The sequence below is a fragment of the Tenebrio molitor genome, chromosome 2, assembly GCF_963966145.1.
Source record: "Tenebrio molitor chromosome 2, icTenMoli1.1, whole genome shotgun sequence".
Taxonomy (NCBI): Eukaryota; Metazoa; Arthropoda; class Insecta; order Coleoptera; family Tenebrionidae; genus Tenebrio; species Tenebrio molitor.
Genome location: NC_091047.1, coordinates 283117 through 308422, shown reverse-complemented (window position 1 = coordinate 308422; position 25306 = coordinate 283117). Strand labels below are relative to the sequence as shown.

Here is a 25306-nt window from a genome sequence, read left to right as displayed (position 1 = left end):
CGCCCTTAACCTGTTTGTTGGAGATTAGAAGATACGGCACGGTGTCAGCTTAAGCGAAGACTTACATGCCTGCGCGAATAACAAAACAGCCTATAAATTACGCATTATCGTGCCCGTGACTGCTAATACTTATATTATATAAATAGCCCAGCTTCCTTGATGGGTTATCGGAACGCCGCTACGCAAAAAATCGCCCCCTCTTTCGGTCACGTGCGTAAATCAAACGGTGGTGTATCTCCGCATCGCATTTCACGCGACCCGTCCGCAAGAAAAGAGAAATTTAATTTATTTTGTCCATGCGAGATATTACCTCGGGTATGTTTTGTTTTGCAGATGACGCCGTCCAGAAAATGGACACGTATTCGGCGTCGATTAGGTTTGGGCTTTTTGTGAGAAACTAATTCTTTAGCCCTTTCAAATGTCAAAGTTTCAAACTTAACCCGTGAACTTTATTATTTGTGGATTTGTCGGGTTGGATTAGAACAAATTGAAATTCGCAACGAGGCTCCTGCTAATAATAATCCAACACTGTCTGAAAGTCCCGTTTTGCTCATACAGCAACCTCCATTAAATTATAAATCAAACCGATGTTTGTAACGAAGTGGTGAACTTACGGCGGCCACTATTTGCTTTACCGCCGATTACAATTAATTAATCGTTTGAAATAAATCGAAAATACTTTAAGTCTTTTTTGAACTCACTAACTTCAAAATGACATTTCGCAAACGCAACAGTTAACGGCTAACGTAGATTTCGCGTACTAGTGCTTCAAAATCATCCAAAAAGCAAAATCTGCTTTACAAAACGTCATTTCTCCAATTTAGATGTTGAAAATTTCGAAAGAATGATAATAAATCGCTATTAATTCGATTGACACTTGGGCAAGCGCCATCTATTCACTAAATTGGAAACTACTGGAAATAATTTTAAAATGCTAATGTTCGTTTCATTGTACAAACCTTGATACGCGATGACGCATTCGGAATGATTCGGCACAACTATCATCAAGACAATGCAAAACCGCATATTTTATACTACAGTTTTAGTAAAAAATAATGAACCATGCTCCAAACTGTCTAGACTTGATCCCATCAGATTGTGCTATGTTTCGAAAATTACGATTTGCACAACCTGCTCTTATTCGTCTTTTTCGCTGCCGATAACTCTTTATCATTATCACTAGGGCCCGGATTTTAGGCAATTAAAAAGTCGGAAATAGGTGCCTAAAATAGTCCCTTAAACTACTGCAAATAGTCCCTTAAAAACTGAAAATAAGCCATACTAGGTCCTTAAAGTTGTGGTTAATTAAATTAAAAAATGTGTTTTTAAAGTTTTAAGTAGGTACACACAACAAGATATTTACTAATTATTTTTTATTAATTAATATACAATACTACAAGTTTGTTAGTTATTTACATTGTTACGTATTTACATTGCATACAAGATATTGCTCTAAATTTTCTACTTTAAAACATTGTCGGTTATCCACCAAAATGGACTTATATTTTGAAAAACTTCTTTCTACCTCGCAAGAGGTAATGGGCGCAAATTTGTAATAAATTTCTTCCATTTTGGTGTCATGTTCCGGCACATCTTCACCTCTAAAAATTCTTGCCAATTCTAGAAGAAATTTGTATCCAGGATTTTTTTCAGTAACATCTTCAAGTTTTTTTAATGCTACTGCTGCTACAGGGCCTGGAGATTTTTTTAGGGAGGTAAATACGTTTTCAACAATTTTGATTGAATCGGTTAAAGGTAACCCATTTTTTTTCCAATTGAGTAATACTTTCGCAGATTATTTTAAAATTACTGCGAACATAAATTAATTGGTTTTTTATTCCGGGTTTCTTCATTATAGACTGTGCTTTTTGAATAGCAACAGCAGAACTTCCATCAAAGGACATGACAACCTGTGAGTAGTTAAAAACAGTTTAACAATCAATTAATTTGCTTATCTTTTATATACTTACTTCTTTAATGGAATCAAAGTGTTCGCTGTAAAACATAGCAGCCTGAAGCCATGTTCCCCATCGTGTTAAAATTGGCTGTGGAGGCAGTGGCATTTCTTTTAGTTTTTCTTTGTACATTTCAACTCTCAAAGGTGCCTTAACGAAAATTTTTTTCACGTTCGAAATTAAATTATCCACATCTTCATATTGATAGCGAATTTTTTCAGCCACTAGATTTAAAGCATGCGCTAAGCATGTGACATGCACAATTTTTGGATAAAACACCTTAAGGTGTCTACCAGATTTTATCATATATGGTGCTCCATCCGTTACAAACAAAAGAAACTTTTCAGCAACAACTCTGGTACTCCACAAGATTTCTACGCATAGAAATTTTAAATCAAAATAAATTTAAAAAAGTGAAAAACCCTTACCTAAAGATTGATTTACGAATCTAGCTATTGTCTCATGATTTGTTCTTTCTAATTGTTTAGACGCCAAAAGATAAGATTTTCCAGGTTCATCTTCTGAAAGTTTCCCAACCAGACAATTCGCCACATATCGCCCAAGTGCATCTGTTGTTTCGTCAACTGAAACCCATATGTTAAAAGGATCCAGCTCATTCCGAATGCGGTCAATAGTCTAAAAGTGAAAATAATTTTAAATTAAATATTAAAAGATAGTATGTTCATACATCTTTGTAGCATTTTGGTAAATAATTTTTCCGTAAAGTAGACTCATCCGGAATTTTTCTACCACAATATTTTGTCAGAAAATTCTGAAACGCAGGATTTTGTAGTTTGTGCCATGGTATATTGGCAGCTAAAAAGACGTTACAAAGTTCCATATTGAATGTACTATTTGCCGATTCCTCCAAGTTCTGTGTCAGCAACGTTTGCCGAAGCGGTGTCATAATGTTCTCTTTATGGATGGCCGTTTGCTCATGCTGTTGCAAGTGACATTTTTTTTCGCATATAAACTACAAAAAATAAAATTTTCAAATAAGTAAAAAATATAAAATGACATATTTTTAATTATGCTTAACTTACCAGTTTACCACAAGCTTTACAAAACATTTCTCGGGTTGATTTTATTTCATATAAATCTTTCTTGCTTGTCCACTGTAATATTTTTTCGCGTAAACTAATTTTTTGTTTCGGCATTATGTTCACTTTAAACAGGTTCACAAGAAACACGACCACTGCACGGAGATAAAGTAAACGAGAAATGACAAATTTGTAATGCTTATATTTACGTCTCCCACCAAATTTCAGAGGAGATGGTTAATTTTATATTTCTTAAATTTTTAGAAAATGACACCCTTAAGGTTTCTCTTATTGTTTCACTTCGGGATTTTAATTTTCGTTTTTATGGCAAGGACCATTTTATAAACGTTAAAGCTTCTAACAATACCTAAGTATCAGAAAACCTTAGACCGCGTATACCTGCACCCCTTCGAACAGAGGCAAACAGATAAACTCTGTAATTTATGCCAGTCCAGTCTAATGGTTTGTGGTACTTAGGTATTGTCGGAGTATTTACCGCTGACATCATGGTCCCAACCGTAAAAGCGAAAAAGTAATTCCTGTATTGTACTGCACTTTGTACATTTCAGTAATTACATCTCCTTAAATTTTAAAATCATAAAGCATTGTAAATTTTATTGAGGTACCACTTTTACATTTTCAATACCGTAAACTTCCCAGAATTCGAAAATTGGGAAAAAACCGCAAAAATGAAATTGATTTTTGGTCATTTTAGGCATGTTCAGGCAGTTAAAAGGTAAAATAGGTATTTAAAGGGCATTTTAGGCCGAATAGGCAGAATCAAATATGGCTCTAATTACTCTAATTAAGCCAGAAATCATTTATAGACAAGTTTCATACATGTGCCTTAAAAAATAAAAATAGTCCATTTTGCCTAAAATCCGGGCCCTAATTATCACTAACTGGCAGTGTGCCTCGCGTCGTATCCTTGTATTCCACACGGCTTTGGGATTTTCCGGAAGACTTTTTCTTTCGAATGATAGGTCATTTGCCTGCGAGACTTGATGACATCACCTCCGTTCGCGACGCTTGTGGGGACTCGGGAGACTTCCAAGCGCTTCTCGACTGCTCTTGGTTCGTTGCCTGTTGCCTCAGATTTCTTTGTTTGTTGTTTAGGAAGTTTAACGTGTTAAAATTTTATGTAGGTACTTTTACCGACATACGGTACGATTCCTACTTGCAGCACCTTTACCGAGTACTAGTCTCATAAATTTTAATAAAAAACGAAAAACCACATTTTGACCAGACATCTGATTAAGCAAACAGTATCCGACGTGGTCAATTGAAAAATGGTTAAAAAATGTAGAAAACGTGTGTGGGCTATTTTATTTGTCAGAAAAGAGTTTTTGAGTTTCTGTTGAAAACAGGTTCGAGGTAGGGTCTCGTTTTCGTTGGAGATTTCGTGACACCTTGACGAATAATTTTGCGTGAGTTACATTTCGGCGGCATGTACATTGAGTTATTCGGCAACGTCGTGCGTCTGAAATGTAGTCTTCGTAATTAAACAGACAAAGATTTCGTCCCTGCAGAGGACTTCATTAATCTGGAAAGTATAGCCGGAGTAATCGCTGCAGGAATGCCGCAAAGTCGGGCAGCCGTCACAGCAGTGGCAGGAAAGTTGTGCGCCCCCTTCAACTAAACTATGTGCCATGCACATGAATACAGCCTCGCAGAGGCAAAGCTCGAGTCTCAGCCATCTGGTTATTTGCACGGAACGCCATCGCTTGAATGGGCACAACTTTGAGAGGTTAGGTAAGTTGCGGTCTCGTTATTGTATTGTTAATTTCCTTCGCCCTTTCCACTGGATAATTTAGCTCGGCTCTGCGTAGCTGTGGCCTCTCCACGTACAGCCGCGTAATGATTTTCGATTTTTTATTAAGATTGCCTCAAGTTTCTTCATTATAACTTTTCAAAGAAAATTTTCGCACTTTTTAAACGCAACAGAATTAAGTTCGTCTCGGCTGACAGCGACCTCTTCAAAGAAAACTTCGCTTTTCACACACAATTACTCGCCAATAAAAGGTACCGCACCACCTCGAACCCTCTCACCCTTGCACGGCCGTGCCTCGTTTTTTTACACGTGGAGGAAATGGAACACCATCTCCGAGCGAATGCATATCTCCAAATAAAGTCACCGGTCGCGATTACGTCCGCCGACTGCTACAAATTGAAAAACTTTGGCAATTAATGTCTAGTTCGGATAAAATCGAGACCAGGGAAGTCGATTCGGGCCGATAAAATAAACATTAATTCCTTGTTGTAACGCTTTAATCTGATCACTGCAACGGTACATTTAATAAAAATCATCTCGTCCAAAAAATCTACAATCTGACCGATCAACGATGACGCTAAACATTAATTTCCAAAAGAAAACTCTCATCGTATTCAATTTTTCTCTCTCCACAGTATCATCATAAATACCGGGACATTGAACATAGTGCATACTTATTCCCTATGTTCAGTTTTAAAAGGAACAGATCACACGAACCTGTCAAAAATGGTCGAAATGTCGACCAAAAATATCATTCAAGATGAAATTTTGAAAGAATGTTAAAAATTGTTCGGATTGAAGGAATTGGTTTATCATGTGTTACATTGGAAATATTACGCACATTTCTGATGCTCTGATTGGCATAGAATAACTGCATTATGTGTATTTTTTCTTCAAACAACTTGGCCATTTATGTTAACTGTCAAGTAGTTATTTTTGTTACCTTGGTTACTTGATTACATATATGCATTGACCTGTGCTTTTTAAGACTGAACATAGGGATAAGTATGGACTATGTTTAGTGTTAAAAAAATGTCCCGGTATACTCAATAATGTGACTAAAGTTTTCGGCAAGTGATTAGTAAGATTTTATAAAATTTCTCTGTTGTTCAAATGTAAAATACAAACGATGAAGTTTTTACGATATTTGTAAACTACCGTAGAAAGTTTACAAAGCAATTTTTCATACTTGACTTGCCAAGACAAAATATGAATTAAATTTTAATGCAACAGTTGTGCGGAAAAATACATAATAATTATGGATGGAGAAAATCGTCGTGTTCACTTGACTTCTAGCACAATTACTCTTCTGTGGCGTGTAAGGATAGCAAACCACTTACGTTATTGCACCCTAATAAGTTTTTTCCCATCAGACCGATGACATTGGCCAAAAAAACAGGTGAAAGATAATTGGGGATAATTAAAGTTTTCACCATCTATCATGTAGTAATTCGGGTAACAGCCACTGAGGCTTTATATAGCACCTGGGTCACTATCGTGACTAATGCCCTGACTCACCCCAAAACGGGACATTACGGCCGCGGTTTGACAAAACCACGAACAGACCTCTAATTGACCGAGGCCACCGAGGAGAAGTCGTCATCACAAAAATGGAACCCCTTCAGATTGCGTGATAACGTCTAAGTAGTCACGCTAATGATCATGTTGAATTGACGACGATTGTGAAAATATCGATGAAAAAAATTAAATCGTCGATATTCTCGTATTACAAAATCTCGAAAGATAAAAGTATCGCAACTTGTCCGATCATGAATATTGCACGTGGATATAGCAGCAGCATTGGTCTGCAGGAAGAGTATTCTGTCTAGTCACGAACCGGCCCGAAATCAAGCTTTGTTTCGAGAATGTTTGCATATTAAATTTATAAACGAGACCTCAGTTCGAGACGTTGATTTCTTTTAGGTGACGATTTCGAGCAGGACCTGATTCGTTACTGTCTATAATTTTTTACGGCGTCGATGCAAATAATGAAAAGTTTTATCCCGGAATTAAAGTTGTAAACTGTTTTGCCGACGCGTTCAAGTTTATTTAAAATTCACGAGTAGAACTCGAAAAACGAAAACCAAAATAGTTGGGAAGATTCCGGCAACTTCACGATTTCAGTGTGGAGTGCGACCACACTGGGGGCTCTGGTAAATTCGAAAGCTAAAAAAGTATTCCCCCAATTTAAGAGTTTCATCGGCGACGTATTTCGTAATTAAAATCGGCGGGGAAGTGACGAGATAATTAATTTCGGAATATTTTACAAGAAAATTTAACTTATTTTATTAATCCGTCGTTTAAATTACGTCCTGAGTTATTATTCAGTTCATAATATTCGCCTTTCAATTAAAACAGTATGAATTCCAATGTAGGTACGACAATTAAAATCGATTGTAATTCAAGAACGAAATATTACGCGATCGATTTCTTTTTCTAATAACATTGGAAATCTCCGTGTCGCTATGTCTGGCAATAACAGCTTTGAAACAAATAAAAAACAATAGCTTGGCATCTGCAATTTAAAGCAAATAACACTCGAATGGTTGCCTGATCCTGAAACAAGAAATATTCGAAAGAAAAGATCCAAACATATAGTTTATACGTGAATGTCTACGGTTGTTTCGGGGGGATTTATAAAGTGGTATTATTAGTGCACGAAGATTGTAAGCTTAAGTTCTAACGAGTATAGCAATTAGTTCGGGCACAAGGTTGAGTTTCTTTCAGGTTGTCGAAGCGGAGCGATCGAACCGAGCTGTCGAGTTATTAAAAATTCATTATAACGTAAATTAAACCTTGAACGGTTTGTTTTTCGTTTATTACTTGAAGCCGTAAGCTTTCGTATCGATTAGCTTGACACTTCGACAAAATATACAGAGTGATCAACAAGAAACCAAATCAAGAGTGCTACCTCATCTTTTGTTTTATCGAAACGTATTTCTATCATGGATCAGCCGCTTTTATTTACTTGTTGTGGACACTCGTTTTGTTGGTTGCCTACCTCTCAAAAATCTATCATTAATAGCCTTTATAAATTTTTTGTAATTCATGAATAATAGATTTAAAAGCAAGTTATAATTAATTATTTATTATTGATTAACGAAAAAACACACAGTTACACAAAATTCCTTCATAAGGCACAATCTTGAGTTACAAAATTTTAAAAATAATTATTTTTCACAATTCTTTGTTTTGTTGTTTTCTGTAAGAAAAATGTAAAAGTTATTATTCTCTAAATTTTGGGTAATTGAGAACTTACTCGTATCTTTTCTAGCAGTGTTTAAAACATTTAAATTATTCCAAGGTCAAAAAATAAGTTTTCACAAAAACAGCTCAAAATGTTCTCCATTGTGGTCCAGACAGAATCAAACTCACCTCTCATAATTTCAAAAACCCTTATGAAGCTGTCAATTTGTTTAGGGTAATGTGTGGGTTTTATTTCTTGCAACACACAAAGGGAAACAAATTAATATCCTTCTTAAAAAATTTCTGATAAGTGCCATAACACAATTTAACTTGTTGTCTTAAACGCCTTATGGAAGTTGAGGGATGTTCCTTGATAATTTGTTGAACATTTTGCACCATTTCTAAAATTTGAACTAAGGACTGACCTGACTTCTTCTTAATGATGGGTTATGATTTGCTAAAATTAGGCACTATAATTTTAAGACATTGATAAACTTGTTGATAACCAATACCATCAGGTTCGGACATCTGCCTTAAAATTCTTCGGTATAAGGGGGTACAAAGTAAGGCCAGTCTTCATTTTCTTGTTTCACCCTCTTTCGAAAATAATCTAATAAAAATGCCTTCTCTTTAATGGTAAAACCCATTTTACAACTTATTCTGGGGTAATTATTGCTTACAACTTCAATAAACGTCTGTAAACTTTGCCGAAATCGAAGATTTGTTTTCTAGGTTAAATCACTTAAATTGTCAACAACAACAACCTTGAATTTTGAAATGTGACATTTCAACGAAGCATCTTCGTACCAGTAGCGTCGCGTTTGGCAATAAAGATGATAATTTACTTACTCTTACAAATGTAAAATGTTGCTCTTGTTAATCTTATAAATTGTTTCCCTTATGTTATAATAATAATAAAATGCACAATTATAATTCCAACGTCTAAAATTCATAAAGTATCATTTTTATTAAGTAGCGTTTGAGACCATAAATTGTCTACGCCCATGTTTTGACTGCTTATGTGCATATGATTTTGCTACGACGTGACCGATAATTTGCAACGCTTGCTCTGATTTGGATTCTTGTTGATCACTCTGTATTCTAGCACGTAAAAAGTGTGAAATCTTAGCGTGGCAACAAACAATGCGCGAAAGTCGTCAAAAGCCAGCCGCATTCTTGTGACAAACAGAAATTCAACTGTCCCGGTGTAATTTTAAGCAACCTCGTTTCGATTAAAGCGTACCGTCATAAGTAATTGCACGGCCATTCTTTCGTTAAGTTGGACAACGAAATGGAGGACGCTTTTGTGTTGTGTGGTGCACTATCTCGCATATCTGTCGTCCTGTGGCCTCCGATGAATAACGACTCCTCCGGCCCTCCTCGTGAAACCGAACACGGGATCATTATTTGTGTGTTAGAGAATCGGTCCTTCCTGCGACATGTTTCTATGCTAGTTTCTTTTCCGGACTGGGGAATAATTAAATAGTGCGGTTTAAATTCGAGTTGGAAGCGTTCCATGATATTATGCAGCTTTCTTGGCGGCAATCTAAGAGCAAGAATGGTTAATTTTAGATTACGGCATTCGTGAAACCTGCCACTATCTGAATTCCGTCCGCAGCTGTACCCAACTTGGATAACCGCTATTATTCCACTTGTCCTACTTTATAATTCTGATAAACGATCATTATTCTGCGGCATTAGGGCTGATAATTTGTTCGATGTGGAAAGGCGCACTAAATACCACGGCGGAAGCAAGAGGTACCCCGGCAATAACTTTCTCCCGGAATATTTCCTGAAACGATCGCGAAAGCTCGCTGCCAAATACAAAACTCGAACCGAAATCACTATTATTTGTTTCGTGATAATAAGTAATCATTAGTAAAGTATATTGTTTATTCGTACCTGTGTCATTATTGTCCTATTATTGATTTCAAACTGTTCCTTCGCCCTAATAAATTAGTATCTACATAGTTGGTTCTGAAAATTTTGCACTTTCACTTTTAACAAAATATTATTCAATTTACAATTTATTCTCCATATCAGATTTAAGTAAAAGAATAATAAATAAGTAACCGATGAATTAACTAACCCAACAGTTGCAATTTTGTTTTTGACGGTCCAGATGTTTTTCGAATTTACTACAGAAGTCTTCAATAATAACGGAATTGCCGGTGCGTTAAGTTTCTCGACGTATTATTATGGTGGATGCGCCGGGTGTCAAGACAAATAACCAAGAAATTCACGAAGAGTTTTTCATAAACTCAGATGTAATACACTCCGAGTACATTTTATATTAAAATCTTTAATAATACTTGGAGCACCGATAATGTGAACGGTCTGGTCACCAAAAGACATGGATACAGTCAAATATTTTTAAACGGTTTGTTGCAACTTGTTGAGAGTTAGTACGGGATTAGGAGCATTTAACACTTTCAACGCGCGGTGCTTCCTATTAAGCATTTAGCCTAAGAGCCAGTGAACATTTTTGTCACGGCATTTTAACATGAAAATTTTATAATTCATGTCGTTCTAACGATCATAGAAGTAACTGTCTGGCAACTGCGCGTTAGAATGTCTACAAAAAAAAGCAATGCAGTCGCGTTATAATAGCAAGACTAATTTTTTTGCTTCGCGACGGAAATATCAAAAAAAGTTATTAGAAAAGCCCCGGTTTTACGAAATCAAGTTTCACTCCTCATTACTCATCGTTACAACTTTCGATTTTAATTATGAATCATTCGCTTAAAACGGCATTTACTTTACATAAAGGTTCGTTGCTTTCTTGGCTGCGAAGTGAAGTTTTTTCTTTACAGAAAATTATGTTATGCTTCGTATTTTCATTAAACTTCGTCGGTCATTTTATAAATCGCGCGTTCAAATGAAATCCTGGGCTGAGTAGGCGTTGGAAAAATTAAACCGTTTAGAACAGTGTAAAGTTTGAATTTCTCGCCGTTTGACATTTGTTTATGTTTAATCGGGACATAATTGAACATGTTTATTGTCAGCAAAGGGTGCCCTTAGATATTTGCTTCGAGAATAGGAATTGTTAAGTTATTCTGTTTTTAATTTAAAACATTGCAAAGAAAAAAAAGAAAGATTTTTTTGGCTTTAAATTTTAGGTTAGCTGTCAACATGCTCCAATTAATCTACGCTTTAAAAAAGCACAACAATTGACGGTTTCCAACACCTTCCCAGCTCAGGATTTCATTTGAACGCGCGATATAAATGCTCCATTTTTCGATTATTCGCTTAGAAGTTTTCGGGTTTTTCTTTTTCAACGTCGAATGTGATGAAATCTGTTAAAGATACGGGACCCCTACTAAAATCGAACTCTTTGAATTTAATATTTAATTCAATAATAAAGCGTTATTTATTAATTCGAAATAATTTATGCCCTCCCCTATCCGACATTCTTCCGTTGAAAAATGTTCAAATATATTCCAGTTTTAATCAAGTCCTCCGCCGATTCCGTCTCGATATACTTTTAATAACGAGACACTCGGGCTTAAACGGTCCTTTTACGTAGTTTATTCTTGAAATACATAAACCTCTAACTCTCATAAAGTGGGATATTGGTCTTAAAATGTTCATTAGGTAAAATTCGAAGCTGAATAGTCCTAATGAATCGTTTAATGGCGCATTTTATGGTGTCTCCTTCGAACGGATGCTATCTTCGTCGTGTCGCGTTTCGAGATGCATGCAATGTTCGAACTTATCGCAAGTTTTAAATAACAATCGGGCATGAAAGTTAGAAACTGCGTTAATATTGAAGGAAATCTTCCGCAAATATGTCGGAGGGAGGGCACTCGAGGGAGACGTAGAGCGGACAAAGCTGCAACGCCTCACCTGTATTTCGCTTCGTCACGTAACTTCCCAGTGCTAGCCAGACACAGCACTTGAGACCAGATATCACCGTCTAAACTGCCTCTACGTGCAAATACTCCTTTTACAACCGACCAGTCGTCCGTGAAGTGGCGAGAATTATCTCGGATATTTGCTCCTAAATGCCATACATTACATGCAAAGTAATGGCAGGAACACGACCAATACGAAGCACAAAGGAACCGAAAACTAATTGTCTTCCACTTCCGCACACATTCCGGGCCAAAAATCCAACGTCGAGACGGGCCTTCAAAAATGGCCGCTTTTGTGCTGTTTTAGTATTCAATTGAGTCGTCGGAGAACAAAGAGAATTCACTAATTCCGGTCTTATTTGCAAATGCGTGCCGTAAAAGGGAACACACGCGTTGCGGCCAAATCGAAATGGCACCCTTATCAAGGGTCTAGTTCGAACCCTAAAAGAAATCCTCGAAGTTATGATAAATTTCAAATAATCATTTGCATCTCTCCGGACACGCTTGTCTAATCTCTAACGTCAATTTTTAGACCGTCAACGGTTCAGTTTCAGTTGTGCCCCCCGTCTGAATCATTTTAATCCAAAGTAGTCGATTCGAAGTCAGAAAACCGGAATTCGTCGCAGCTTTCTGAAAATTAGCCACGGCAACGCCTGGGTAAAGCGCGATCTGTGCCGCCTCGCGTCCTCGGCAATTTCCTAAAGACTCTTCTGGAAATAAATCAGAGGTATCAGGTGTTTGAAAGCTGTAATGATCCTTCGGTGTTGATTTGTGAATGGTAGTGCGGCGCGTTAAGTGTGCTAAGCGCTCGAAGAACGCCTCTTTATTTAATAAGGTGCTAGTGTATATTTTATGAATTTGTTATTAAGGTCTTTCGTCGCATTAATTTTCCGTGGGAGATTGCAGAGGAAATGAGCTCACCTCTGTTGGAATTTCTCCATTAATCTCGACCGAAGAGAGACCTGGAGATGCAGGGACAAAGCGGCGGATTCTGGTGCTCAAAGTTTGTCCCATTTCATCGTTCATTTGCACACCGAAGCGTTATCATTAGCTCCGCCGTCAAGTGGTCTCCGGGGTCTCCGGGTTCCGCGACTGCTGGGCTAAGGATAACGCTTTCTAAAGTGGGGCTTACGCGCTCCCGCGGAGCCTTTTTAATCAGGAGAGCGGCCCGAAACGCGGATTTATTTTTAATGAAACTCTTGGACAACGTACTGCTCTTGCCGTTTGTTGCATCCTCTAATTAATAATAACAACGGTACAGCATGATCAAGAAAACTTCTTCTGAAAACGTACGGCGTAGCTTCAATCATACTAACATTCGGGATGAAGAGATGATATTTTACCGAAACTCCAACAAATACATTTGCGCATGATAAATCCAAGTGCCATTTTCTTCGTTTCCATTTCGAAGATAGGATTCTGTCGTGAATAATGTGTGTTCTCCAAAAGCCAAAATTGACAAGTGACAGTTTTCAAAAATGTTGTTTTCCACGGCCGGCCGTTTTATTTATCTCCTTTTTGTTGATCATGTTGTCGCGTGTTCAAATGAAATTCTGGGCTGGGAAAGCGTTGGAAACCGTCAATTGTTGTGCTTTTTTAAAGCGTAGATTAATTGGAGCATGTTGACAGCTTACCTAAAATTTAGAGCCAAAAAATCTTTCTTTTTTTCCTTTATTTGCAATATTTTACAATAACTCAACGATTCCAATTCTCGAAACAAATATCTAAAGGCACCCTTTGCTGAAAACAGACTTGTTCAATTATATCCCGATTAAACATAAACAAATGTCATTCGTGTCAAACGGCGGGAAATTCAAACTTTACACTGTTCTAAACGGTTTAATTTTTCCAACGCCTACTCAGTAGATTAATTAACGACGATAATTGATTGATTAATTTCTGATTAAACGTTGTTTTATTGCAGCTTCGACGTACGCGGCCGACCTTTCAACAAGGCGCTCCACTGGTCCGATCCGAAAGTCTTCGGTCCCAGAGCTTATTTTGTGACAGTATCGAAGCCAGCCGCGCTCACCCTCGACGGGGTGAGTCTGGACGATGAGGGCATCTACCGCTGTCGGGTGGATTTTCGTACAACACCGACCAGGAATTTCGCCATCAATCTTACGGTCATTGGTGAGTGCCACTTTATCTTGTCACTGCGGACACAATCCGATTTCCCGCCGCCTCTCAACAGATGATACTGCCGTTTATAAAAAATCTAATCACTTTCATGGAGGCGACGGTGGGGTCCTGTCCTTGGCGAAAGTAAAACCGAACCCGATTCGTTCGGTGGGTCAAACTGAAGCGAATTGTTTCGGAAAGCCACGTCCGAAAGACGATCGAGGAAATTAGCCACGCGTGAATTTGCAATAATTAAGTTAAAAACCGTGTACTTAAAGGCTCAGGTATACATCAAAGCTGGCGAGCGGATATCTTAACCAACCAACCGAGACGGAAATTGTGGACTGAAGCTTAACGCTTCACTCCAGGAAATGAAGTGGCCGGCCCACCCATCCAACTACAATTACGACAAGATATTAAGCTTGCAGCTTCAAAGGTAAGCTGGGCCGAAGCTCGCTAATTAAAAATCGTCCAAGGAAGATGAAAGAGAAATGAGCGACTAATTTTGGCGCAAGATTATTTATTAACGTTCAACTGGAGGCGATTTACGCATGAGCACTACATGTATTATAGACTCTACTGCCACCGGTTTAATATACATACTTTTAACAAGCGTGCACGTATTTTCATTAGGTACCACTGACATTCTTCTTCTAAATTTGAAATGGCGCTATTTCAGACGTTCATTTGAAAAGTTGGCCCATTAATAACGCTAAAGCGGGAAAAGATTTTTTACTGGTATCTAACTTTACTTTTCGATGAACTTCAAACGTTGAAATTTAAATGACATACAAAAAATAAAGAGAATTTTATTGCAAACGTTCCGGTGTTTAAATGTTGGTAGTATGTAATTTCTTTAGTGATTTTTCTACGAAAACAAATAAAAGTTGGATCAAGAATTTTTATCCGTTTGAAATTTCGTCCTGGTTTGGTTGCTCTCTCTTTTCGTGCCCGGTCTTATTTAGTTGAAAGAAAAAGCGATCCTTGAGGATTTTCGATTGCTTCCTTATTTTCTTTCCGAGATAAAAATAGACAGTTTAAATTTCCGATAGATCAAAATGTAAATAATGTAGCAAGGTGTTGGAAGTACGAGGCCGGCTCTACCGTCTATGAGGGAAGGAATCAATTTCTTACAAACGCTCGGGAAGGATGCTCGCCTAACGATTTCAATTAGTTCAGGAATATAAAATTCACCATGGAATTTCCTGCGAGAGTGGCTGGTTGTGTTTACACCGTAACGGTCCAAATCCCAACTAAATCCAACTTGGAGAATATAGGACAAGCGGGAGCGATGCGTTAAAATGTTCCAATTATTTCCTCGCTGGGGACCATAATGCCGGATTATTCAGCAATATGTTCACTTTTTAGGCCCCCGTACTCAGCCGGCACTAAATTTTTCAATAGGCTTAAAGAGAAATCCTCATGAAGCGGCCCGGAGTTATGGTAATATTTTCGGGTTCGACAGGTACTGTTGAAATGATTTCACCGAACTAGAACAAACAAACTGACTGTTCAAAATTTGTACGTGCACTGTGTATTATCGAATTAAAACTTTATTAATTTAAAACAATTACAGTGAAATCAACTTTCACAATCGATAATGAAAGCTGCCCCGTTCTGACGATTTAAAAAAACTAGGAAAGTTCGAACATTAAATCGAGCTGATCGTCGAGAAACTTCCTTTCTTGGGTGTTATCGCGTTTTCGAAAAAAGAAAAATAGCAGCGAACCCATGCAACGTCGCTGCATTCATCCCGGTTCCGATAAAAACGCATTAAGAACTCTTGCGGCTCCGCTCACGTTCAAACACACCCCCACTTTTCAGCTTTAATAGAGTCGTTAGAATTCGTCGTTTCCACTATAAAGTATTTCGCAACAATCCGAAGGCGCCAAACCTGAAGTGGAATTTCATTATGATCCGACTCGGCTGTAATTATAATTTAATCATTTTATACATTTTCAACAGATGGCAAGACAGTTCACTTTCTTTCCTCAGTTATAATACACTCGGCGTATTCTCTTTTCGCAAAAAATCCAATTTGAAACTTGGCGTTACTTTGTAATTGCTTCGTTAATTTCGCTCTCAATTTGAATGTTTTGTCAGGACCGAGTTAAAAACACGCTAGTTCCGGTAACTTTGGACAAACTCCACGAAGATCGGTTCCTATTTGCGGTTTCGTCGACTGAGATTTTTTTTATTTTTGAAGTCGTGACTCGTGACCACTGCAAGACTGAACTTGTACGTGTGACCGATTGTTACCAAAGTATAATCCTGAACAGTTTCTGAAACTGCACCAGCACGCATTTGAACAAAAACAGGTATCTAGAACAATTTACAATTTATTGTTGACGTCAAACCGTGCGAAAACAAAATTTAATTTCTGCCCCGCAAACGGGGTCATTTGGGAAAATAAAAAACAAAAATTCTCATATGGACACACAATATGTAGGTGGAAACAAAACGACATGTGGCCTAGTTTTTTGCGGTATTAGTTGACAGCGTAGAGGCAGGGGAATTCAGCTTTTACTCGTTGTTTATACGAAAGATCGCAAAAAGAAGAAATATAATGAATAAAAAATAATTGTCGTCTCGGCGGAGTAAAAGTTGAAAAACTTTCTGATCTGAGGGTAAAAGTTGCATAATATATTTTTCCCCGAGCGCCGACGAATATGAACGCGGCTATCTGATGGAGTTCTAGGCGGGGGAGTCCCGGATCATCCGCTATATTAGTATAATCTACAAATACTTTTTCAATTTAAATTTGTCCCGGCAAATCGTCGTAAAGCTTTATAGTTTATCGATAGCTAACTCAAAATTTTCGCGATTCACTTTCATTCGATAAATTTCGATTTTCAAGACTATTTAATAATTCAAATATTCCACGAAATAACTTCACTTTCACTTTGGAAACTAGATATTTCAAGAGAACCGTCAAAAACTCCTACCGTAAATGATGAAGGGAGAGATATAAAATTTTAACGAGATTACCCTTTGCTCATTATCTAGGCTAGCCCAGAAACTTAATCACTTATTCAAATAGCTGTTAATTCTTTATTTATAAGAGGATTTTAACCATATTTACACACGCTTGGCCTAATACCCCGGACAGAGACTTGAATATTTTAATAATACATGATTCAGGTAACCTTTGTACTAAGGGCCAACAGTGGAAATTGGGTTTTAGAGGCACCGCGTAACCCGCAGAGTTAGTTAATGGTGGTGTTCAAAATTGAACAATTACTAATTAATTATTGTATTTTAATGTTGCAGTATCACTCGGACGAAAAATGTGGTTGATATACCTGATGTTAAATCGTCCACAACTAACGGAGCGAACCGAAATAAACGCAGTGTTTGGTGTCGAATACGCGCGATCATTCGATAATAGTTTACAATTGAAAATAGGAAATAAAAGCGTTTGCATGGTGAGGTTGTAATTGTAGTTTATCACTGGCAGGACCTGGTTCAATCCGCTATCAATCATCCTGATGGAGGATATTGAAATAATCGCCATTGACTCTCCACAACAACATTGTCATGGAGAAGCGCACATCGACAAATGCCCTGATTATTATAATTACATAATTACAAATCAGTGCGGTTTGTTTTATAAATTACCTACTTAACTAATTAGTAGACATATTTTCATTTTTTAACTTGTTTGTACCTGACATGTTTTTTTTTTGTTGCAGTTCCTCCGCACAACTTGCTGCTGTACGACAACTCCGGTCGAGACATCAGCGGCGTCGTGGGTCCTTTGGAAGAGGGCTCCGATCTCATCCTCACTTGCGAAGTTCGAGGAGGTAACGATTTTATTGCGCGATTTCTTTCGAGAATATAATGCTTTAATGATACTGAAAGCGGGGGCACAAACAGGGCGGCTTTAATTAATGCAAGCAAGCCTCTCAAAATCTCTTTAATTACACCGGGAGATATGAAGCAGCCGTTCAGGTAATTTCAACTTTACGGTGTACACATAATTTTATAAAATATTGCTTTCGTTATATTAGCGTTTCTTTAAGTTCGGCTCAGCGCTCTAACACGAGACCGACGAAATTAATTAAGTAATTAAAAAACTTACGGAGACATCCCGCCATTTTATGGGAGCTCACGTCGCAGTTTTTCGGCCACCGAAAACACGCGGATTAATCGAATTCCGTTGAATAAATCGTTTAAAAAATGATGTCGGAAAAATCGAAGCGAGTTTGAAGAGGACGTATTATATCTCCCACAGGAGACATTACCAGTTGACAAGACCCTAACTGAGAGTTTCCCTTATGTGGCCATTAATTATTTGAGTTGCGTTGACCACGATGGGCGACCTTTCACGGTAGAAGACCATATATTATGCAGAACTGATAGACGCCGAAGGAACGGTGCCTCCTTATCACATCTTTATCCACTCTTGTGCATGTTTGATGAAAGAGCACACCTGAGAATAACAACTCAAAGTAATGGTTGCTTTCGGATTCTGCCGTACAGATCCTAAGTGTTGTTCACAGGAAGCGACCGGTTCTTTATCAAAGATTATTTAATATTTGCGTCCGACACAAAATTGTTTTTCCCTCAATTTAAAGATTTAGAGAGAGACCACTTATTTATCGAGAAGTTTGAGACACGGGACTTTTAAAAATCCCGGAATAAATCCGGCATGACGGATTAAATAAAATAAATTTCAGCGACGCCTGAAATAATGGCCAGTAAACTTTCCGGACGCTCCGGAAAAGCTAGTTAGATGTTTTTCGGGCGGCCAACTTTTAACAAAGTCGAATCTGAAACGTAATCTATTTTTGTTTATCTCCAATTTCTTTAAAATCATATTTCGGTAAGTACTTTCTTTGGAGAAGTCGTGTTTTAAATGACAACTTCTTCGTGTCGTTCAAAGCCATCTTCTTTATTGTATCGTTCTGTTACGCATTATGCTTCCGGGGTTTTTAATAAATAACTCATACAAGTTATTTATGACCTATTGGTATGATGATAGACAAACAGGTACACGAACATCGATGTTGTGTAACATGGGAATCAGTAATGTTGGATATGAAGGAGAAGTTGTCAGCGACTCTCAGAGCTCTGGTCTGCCCTTGTCGCTCTGGTCGATACCAGTAGACACGCGAACTTCCAGGTGTGTGTTTGTGGCCTTGCCAGCCAGATTAGATATTTATCAGAGAGCGGCAGGAAGAGCAAAGAACCTAATGAATTACGTGTCATTCCTGGACGCGGGATACAAATGTCACCACTTCCGATAATTATGAGACGCCATCTTCGTATCAAGAAGTGGTACTCAACGGCGCGACATTTCACCTACTTTACTTGTCATTTTATCGAAGACGATCGCTCGCATAAAACGAAATAATTTCATTTGCCATCGAAAATAGTGTGGCGTGTCGAAAGCGCCATCTGATTAACCTGTCACGGTTCATGCATCAATCAGAATAGTGGCGATATTCCAGAAGTGAGTCCTTGAAATTTAAAACTGTGTTAGTTCCGAATGAAAGCCCAAAAAAAACTCGATAAAAACCGATGATGCCAAGCTCCCAAAATATAAGGGTCGAGACGAGAGCCAAGTTATATTCTTTTTGTCGTCGTGAAGACTACTTGGAGGTCGTGTTACATCTCTATAACGATCCACCGAAGATTAGAAACGAATCGCGCAACACATCTACATAAAAAGCAAGAACATAAAGACTTCCCTAAAATAGCACAGAGAAAAGGACGTAAGACAATTTCTATCTGATAGTGTCGGTCCCTCGGAGTCTCCCAGGCCTGCTGTTCGAGAATCCCATCATCTGAAACGCATTAAGGAGGCGCAGGGTTGCAATTTCAGCGCCGGCCTCAGAAATGCGCCTCTAATACACAAATCCTGACGTTTTATACCGAAAGTAGTGTTCAGATCTCGTACTGATATTGAAACCGTACTACGGTAAGACACATGGGCTGTTGTATTATTACTACCCTTGAAAAATTAATTCCCCGGCGGCGGTGACACCAGGCGACTCGAGGAATCTGACACGTTTATTATAGCACGAAACACGATTTGCCTCGATAACGAATGATCAACCGTCACGGAATCAACCAGATTACTAGTTGCATAAAGAGTAATGTCAGCATAAAAAAAAAAAGAGTGTGTGCTTAAGACCGCACGACAGAAGTGAAAACTTCTATGATGCTCGTTACTGATTTTAAGTAATATGTACCTATTCTATAAAATAGTAGTTTATTTAACGAGTTTGTGTGTAAATTGGGCCTTTTTTGGCATGAGTGGGCCAGACCCACGAGTGCCAGAAAAGGCCCAATTTACACACGAACGAGTTGAATACAACGTTTTTTTGTTCGACGAGCCCCTTAAAGGCTCCAAATCGCTTAAAATCTTTAAAATTAGCTTGACGTTTCGTTTTGACAAGTTGTGACATTTATCAAAATCCGTTCACACAGGAGAAAATTCTCTAATTCTGACAGTGTCGAACAAAAAAAAATATCATTATGATTATGGATGACTTGGAGGAATAAGGAGCAAGGCATAAATAATTAATATTATTTTAATCCAATGCTGTTTTAAAAAAAAATCTGTATTTTTCAATAGAAACTGCAAATACGTCCGCTTTTAGCACTCTAGCAAAATTTGTGAGGTTAGGTTTGGATGTTTAAGTTTTATTTTCTTGACGATGATATTGAACACAACACAAGTTTTCATAGTACATAATACCAATACCCTGTATTATGATAATTTGTCCATTTTCCTCTTCACATTTTGCTACACAAATTTTTCCAATAATTGATGAATTGTTGAAGCCGTATAATAGAGAATTACGTATTAAATCCTACATTCATCTGTAAACTTACAATATTTGTCGTGTCTTTATCGTTTATATTATATAAAACTATACAGGGTATTTCACGAGTGATAATAAGCCTGACGGAATAATAAATTCAACCTACAATACATTTTCAAAAAAAGCCGGACATTTTAATGACAGTAGCCAGCTTTTTTCGGAAATATAGTGTGTGTTGCATTTTAAATTACGTCAGGCTCATTATCACTCATGAAATATCCTGTATATATATATACACACAGTTACTTCTGCAGCTCTGCACTGAGGTCAGTCAGGTCACAACACAACGTACAATGAAAATAATTTAAAATTGAACGCACAGTTGACTGTTTTTCGCTCGCTCCGCTAAAAACCTGGACTCCCTTGATTTTAGCTTGCCGTGTCGTGCTGCGAACGATTTTACCGTGTTGCATGAAACTAATTCACTGCCCGGGAATAAAATGTATGTGGCGCGCCTAAAGAAGTTTTCACTTCAAAAATCGTTCCATCTCATGACACGTGTGTTTAACGATAACGTTCGCACCTTTCAAACTAAAACAATTCCCTTTTGTCTGAAAACAAAATGATGTACCCAAAGAAACTAGGAAATTGTCTTTACTTTTCAATTTTTGGAGAAAATCGGCGTTCTTCGGTAACTGAAAAAGTTCGTGCTAAGACGTGTGACCAGGTAAATAGCAAGGCACATAACAATTAAGTCTACCGGTGAAACAAAAATGTAGTACAATTTAGAGATGTTAAATATCGGTGTGTTTGTAACGTTATTGCTGTTAATGTAAATTTAATTGTTAGTCGAGAGACAGGTTCATTTTCGGAAACTTTTAGAAATTATTAATTTTTATCGGTTTCGTTATTTGCACTCTTATTAGTAACTCACTTTTATTCTCGTTCCGAAATTTAAATTCGTGTCTCTGAAAAGTTTATAAATTGAATCAATTTGTAAACTTCTCCAAATCAATATTTTCTTTGTTTCTAGAACAAACTTAATTTCCACCAAGTACACTTCCGATCAATTGTAACAAGCCATCAAAACTCCAAAGTCCCAAACACAAACATCATCCTGGAAATCAAGTCAATTTCGCACCAGACAAACGTTTTTCGACAAAAATTATCGCTGAGCCTCGTATTTTTACCAATAAATTAATTGAATAAACATTCAGGGGCCAGGCAACGTAAAATATTTTTTCATCTAATAGGCGTAAACGTTAATCGTTGCCGTATTTCGTATTTAAGTTGATGAGATTGAACATTATGCATGAAGACAAAAAGATTTGGTAATGAGCCGACGGACCCGGTGCCTCCCGCCCGAGCAGCAATTTTACTAATTTTCAAGAGCACGTGAACGTGAGGGCGTTTATGATCGTTTGTGTAATTTTCAGGTCGTCCCAGTCCTACGGTGTCCTGGTTCATGAACGACCGCCTCGTGGAAGGTCAAGTAAAGTCCATCGGCGACAGTCTGATGGTGAACCGCTTGGCAGTAAAAGCAGTACGACGAGAGCACCTCAACTCTTCGTACAAGTGCCAAGCCAGCAACACAAAGCTGATGATGCCCGCAGAGAAGACTGTAAGACTAGAACTTCTCCGTAAGTTTAAATAGAACAGCTCTCCGGCCGAGAGCCCCACGAGTAAACATTCAACCCTTTACAGTGCGGCCTCTGAGCGTCGTCATTCCGCACAAACCTCGCCAAATGGTCGCCGACCAAGATTACACGATACAATGCGAAGTAACAGGGTCAAGGCCGAAGGCGGTTGTATCCTGGACAAGAGATAACCGCGTCTTCAGAAGAGGAAAGGTATCAAAAAATGTTAACAATAAATAACTCGCTTGAATCCTCCTCCGCGGCAGTAAAACCGGTTAATTTGTTGAGTTATTTGTTTTACGGTTGGCAATTGAAGCAGTTTTGGGCCCTTTTTCCGCTCGCGCGAAATCGTGGAAATCGCGATTTGTTGTCTTATCGTAAAAACAGGAAGCACTCTGAATAATAGCGTCATAAAAAAAACAATTATCAAAGACTTTCGCCTGTACACAATTTCAGAACGTTCTTAACCGAGCGCCATCTATTAAATCCGATAACAGTCAGTTCTTGCATGCGTTCAGGATTACGTCTCGGACGCTGACTGCTATGGTATTTGGTATCGAAATCGAGCCAAAATTCTGCAATTGCCGCACCACGTTATCCTTGTTTGTTTGGTTGACAGGTGCGGGAAGAGGGCAACGAGACCATCGTGATCAGTTCGGTGACATTCGCTCCGGTCCCAGAGGACGACGGCACATTCCTCAAGTGTCTAGGTGACAACCCCAACCTGCCGGGTTTCAGCCAGGAAGACTCTTTCAAGCTGAACGTCGTCTGTGAGTATCCTGCACGGCCGAGAATGATTAAGGAGTGCTTATTAATATCGAATCGCACAATCAATTTGGGCGTCATCGGAATTCTGGAACGCCGTTTAAAATTCACATCGTAAGCGATATCGACCCGCTATCTGGGTGCGTACTTACACCTGGGTTATATTCCGCCGCCTCTCACCCTTACCTTGCTGATGCAGCGCAAACGTGACGGCACGAAAATATGAAAGTGTGCCGCCGGTATTTACGACGTCTAAATTTCAGGAGGCTTTCTCTCAACAAAGCGCACACATTTACATAAAGCGCGTATCGCGGTTTTTCATTACGACCGCCGCCACAACGATTTTCATCTTATTAAGAATGCGTGGAATTGTATTTTAGGTCTATAATAACTTGCCGCCTGACAGATATTTGTTCAAATCGTCTTGGGGTAAATTTCACCTGTGCCAGCAGGAATTCAAGCTGGCGAACAGACGACGTTACGAGAATAGGCACTTACCAACGGAGGAATTATGTAGGCAGGTTTTTCCGACGGCAAAACCCAACATAAAGTACCGGCAGACGACACAAAATCACGTCCCAATTAATGCGTTCACATTCGAGTATTCACCGAGACTGATTGAACTGATAAAACGTATTCTACTATTCTTATAAACGCCCCTTACACTTTTTAATCAATTTTCGAATGTACCACCGCCCCCAAAAAACAAAGGGATGCCATAAAAACCTTCAAATATTATGCGTCAATAAAATTAGAATTATTTTTTTTCAGATATCTGATGAGTGATATCTGATGACACTTGATACGATATACTCTTTTTTTTTCATAAAAAATTATTAATGTCTTTGTTGCCTATTTGGGATGTTTGCAACCTTTTGGAAAGCATAATGACACCGGATTCTCAGAAACCAAGGGTTTGTTTGTGTCAGTTTCCCTTCATTTGCAACAACGTGTTATTGTTCATAAGTACAAATTTTCAATTAGTAGCTGAAAGCAGCCACGAGTAGACAATTAAAGAAAAGAATGTATACTAAGTATATAAAAAATACCTATGTAAAGTTATGAAACAATATTCTTCATAATTTCCCCAGCGCTAATTTCTATCAGAAAATTTGCTCCTCAAAAGATTCGCCTTCAAAGTGGTTAATCATTAAATATTTTCCAAAATCGTTGTTAGGGGAAAACAGATAAAATAAAGAATTAATATAATATAATTATAATTATATCACAATTTCACTTTTTTCGACATTGAAGACGACATAAATGACAAACATTTAGCCCCATTTGTCTACAATTTTCAAAAAAGGGGCTTCCTTCTTATGATTTTGTACCTACAGTGTGCACAGAGCCACGCAATTTAACAATTTCCAGTGTTGGCCTGACGATGACCAAGGACCTAAGTCCGCGTAATTAAAGAAAATTTTCTTTCCTTCATGTTTACGTGATTTCGTGTACTTGTTGATGGAAGGTGTCAATCTGCATTTGCTGTGTGATCGTTGTATTTTTCTGTGTGATGTACATCTTTCGTTTGCGTTACCTAATTTCGAGCAATTGCGGTTGAATACGAGCCCTCCTGGCCGCGTTTCCAGTAATTTCAGTTTCTCGTGTTTACCGAATCGAAAAAGATTAATCAATCCGATGCCGAGGGCGGTGAAAGAGTTGGGAAAAAAAGTGCCCCCGCCGAGGTAGCGATCGGGCCAGGTCCTTCATCAAATTGAAATTATTGCATTCCTTGACTTATCGGCGAACCGGAAAAAGCTTTGACGCCTCAAGCCGAGACGCGATCACAATAAGCGCTGTAATAAATCCGGAAAAGTAATTCGGGCGTCGACTTCGTTTTGACGGCACGCTTAATAATTAAAACGTGTTAAATAAATTATAGAAAATTGCGTAACGAAATGAAGCGGAAATTTCCAATTACCGAGTCGTAGAAAATTTGAAAAGCACACACTCTCCTCCGGTCGCGCCGCCAACTAAGCGATTTCACGTAATGTAGGTACAAAATCGATACTTATTCGTTCCAGTTCTCCCAATACACATCGGCAAATAAACGCCGGTCGGCTTCTTTTTCCACCGGCTGGGTTGCTGCTTAAAGTGTTGCCTTACGTCGGAACGGTGCGAGTACCTATTTGAAGTGAAGATTTCGCCACAGGCTTTGCACATATTGACAATTACTTACGTGAGGGTTTTCCTTCGAATCCGTC

The 25306-nt window shown here is 38.2% G+C and overlaps 1 protein-coding gene and 1 long non-coding RNA gene across 6 annotated transcripts in view; one reads left to right on the top strand and one right to left on the bottom strand.

Moving 5' to 3' along the window:
• Nucleotides 1–25306, top strand: part of LOC138125072 (protein turtle homolog A-like) — a 191010-nt gene that overhangs the window by 146258 nt on the left and 19446 nt on the right. For all 5 annotated transcript variants that reach the window (XR_011157335.1, XM_069040334.1, XM_069040332.1 and 2 more), the window contains exons 3-7: nt 13731–13939; nt 17620–17730; nt 22137–22340; nt 22405–22550; nt 22957–23107. Coding sequence is in view for 4 of the 5 variants with exons in the window: in XM_069040334.1 (XP_068896435.1) it covers nt 13731–13939; nt 17620–17730; nt 22137–22340; nt 22405–22550; nt 22957–23107 (821 nt within the window). In the remaining variant the exon portion in view is untranslated. The remainder of the gene's footprint in view (nt 1–13730; nt 13940–17619; nt 17731–22136; nt 22341–22404; nt 22551–22956; nt 23108–25306) is intronic.
• Nucleotides 1174–3891, bottom strand: LOC138124491 (uncharacterized). Its single transcript, XR_011157166.1, has 5 exons — nt 2999–3891; nt 2644–2928; nt 2384–2591; nt 1971–2329; nt 1174–1910 (listed from the first exon to the last, which is right to left on the bottom strand). It is a non-coding gene; the product is annotated as an uncharacterized lncRNA (long non-coding RNA).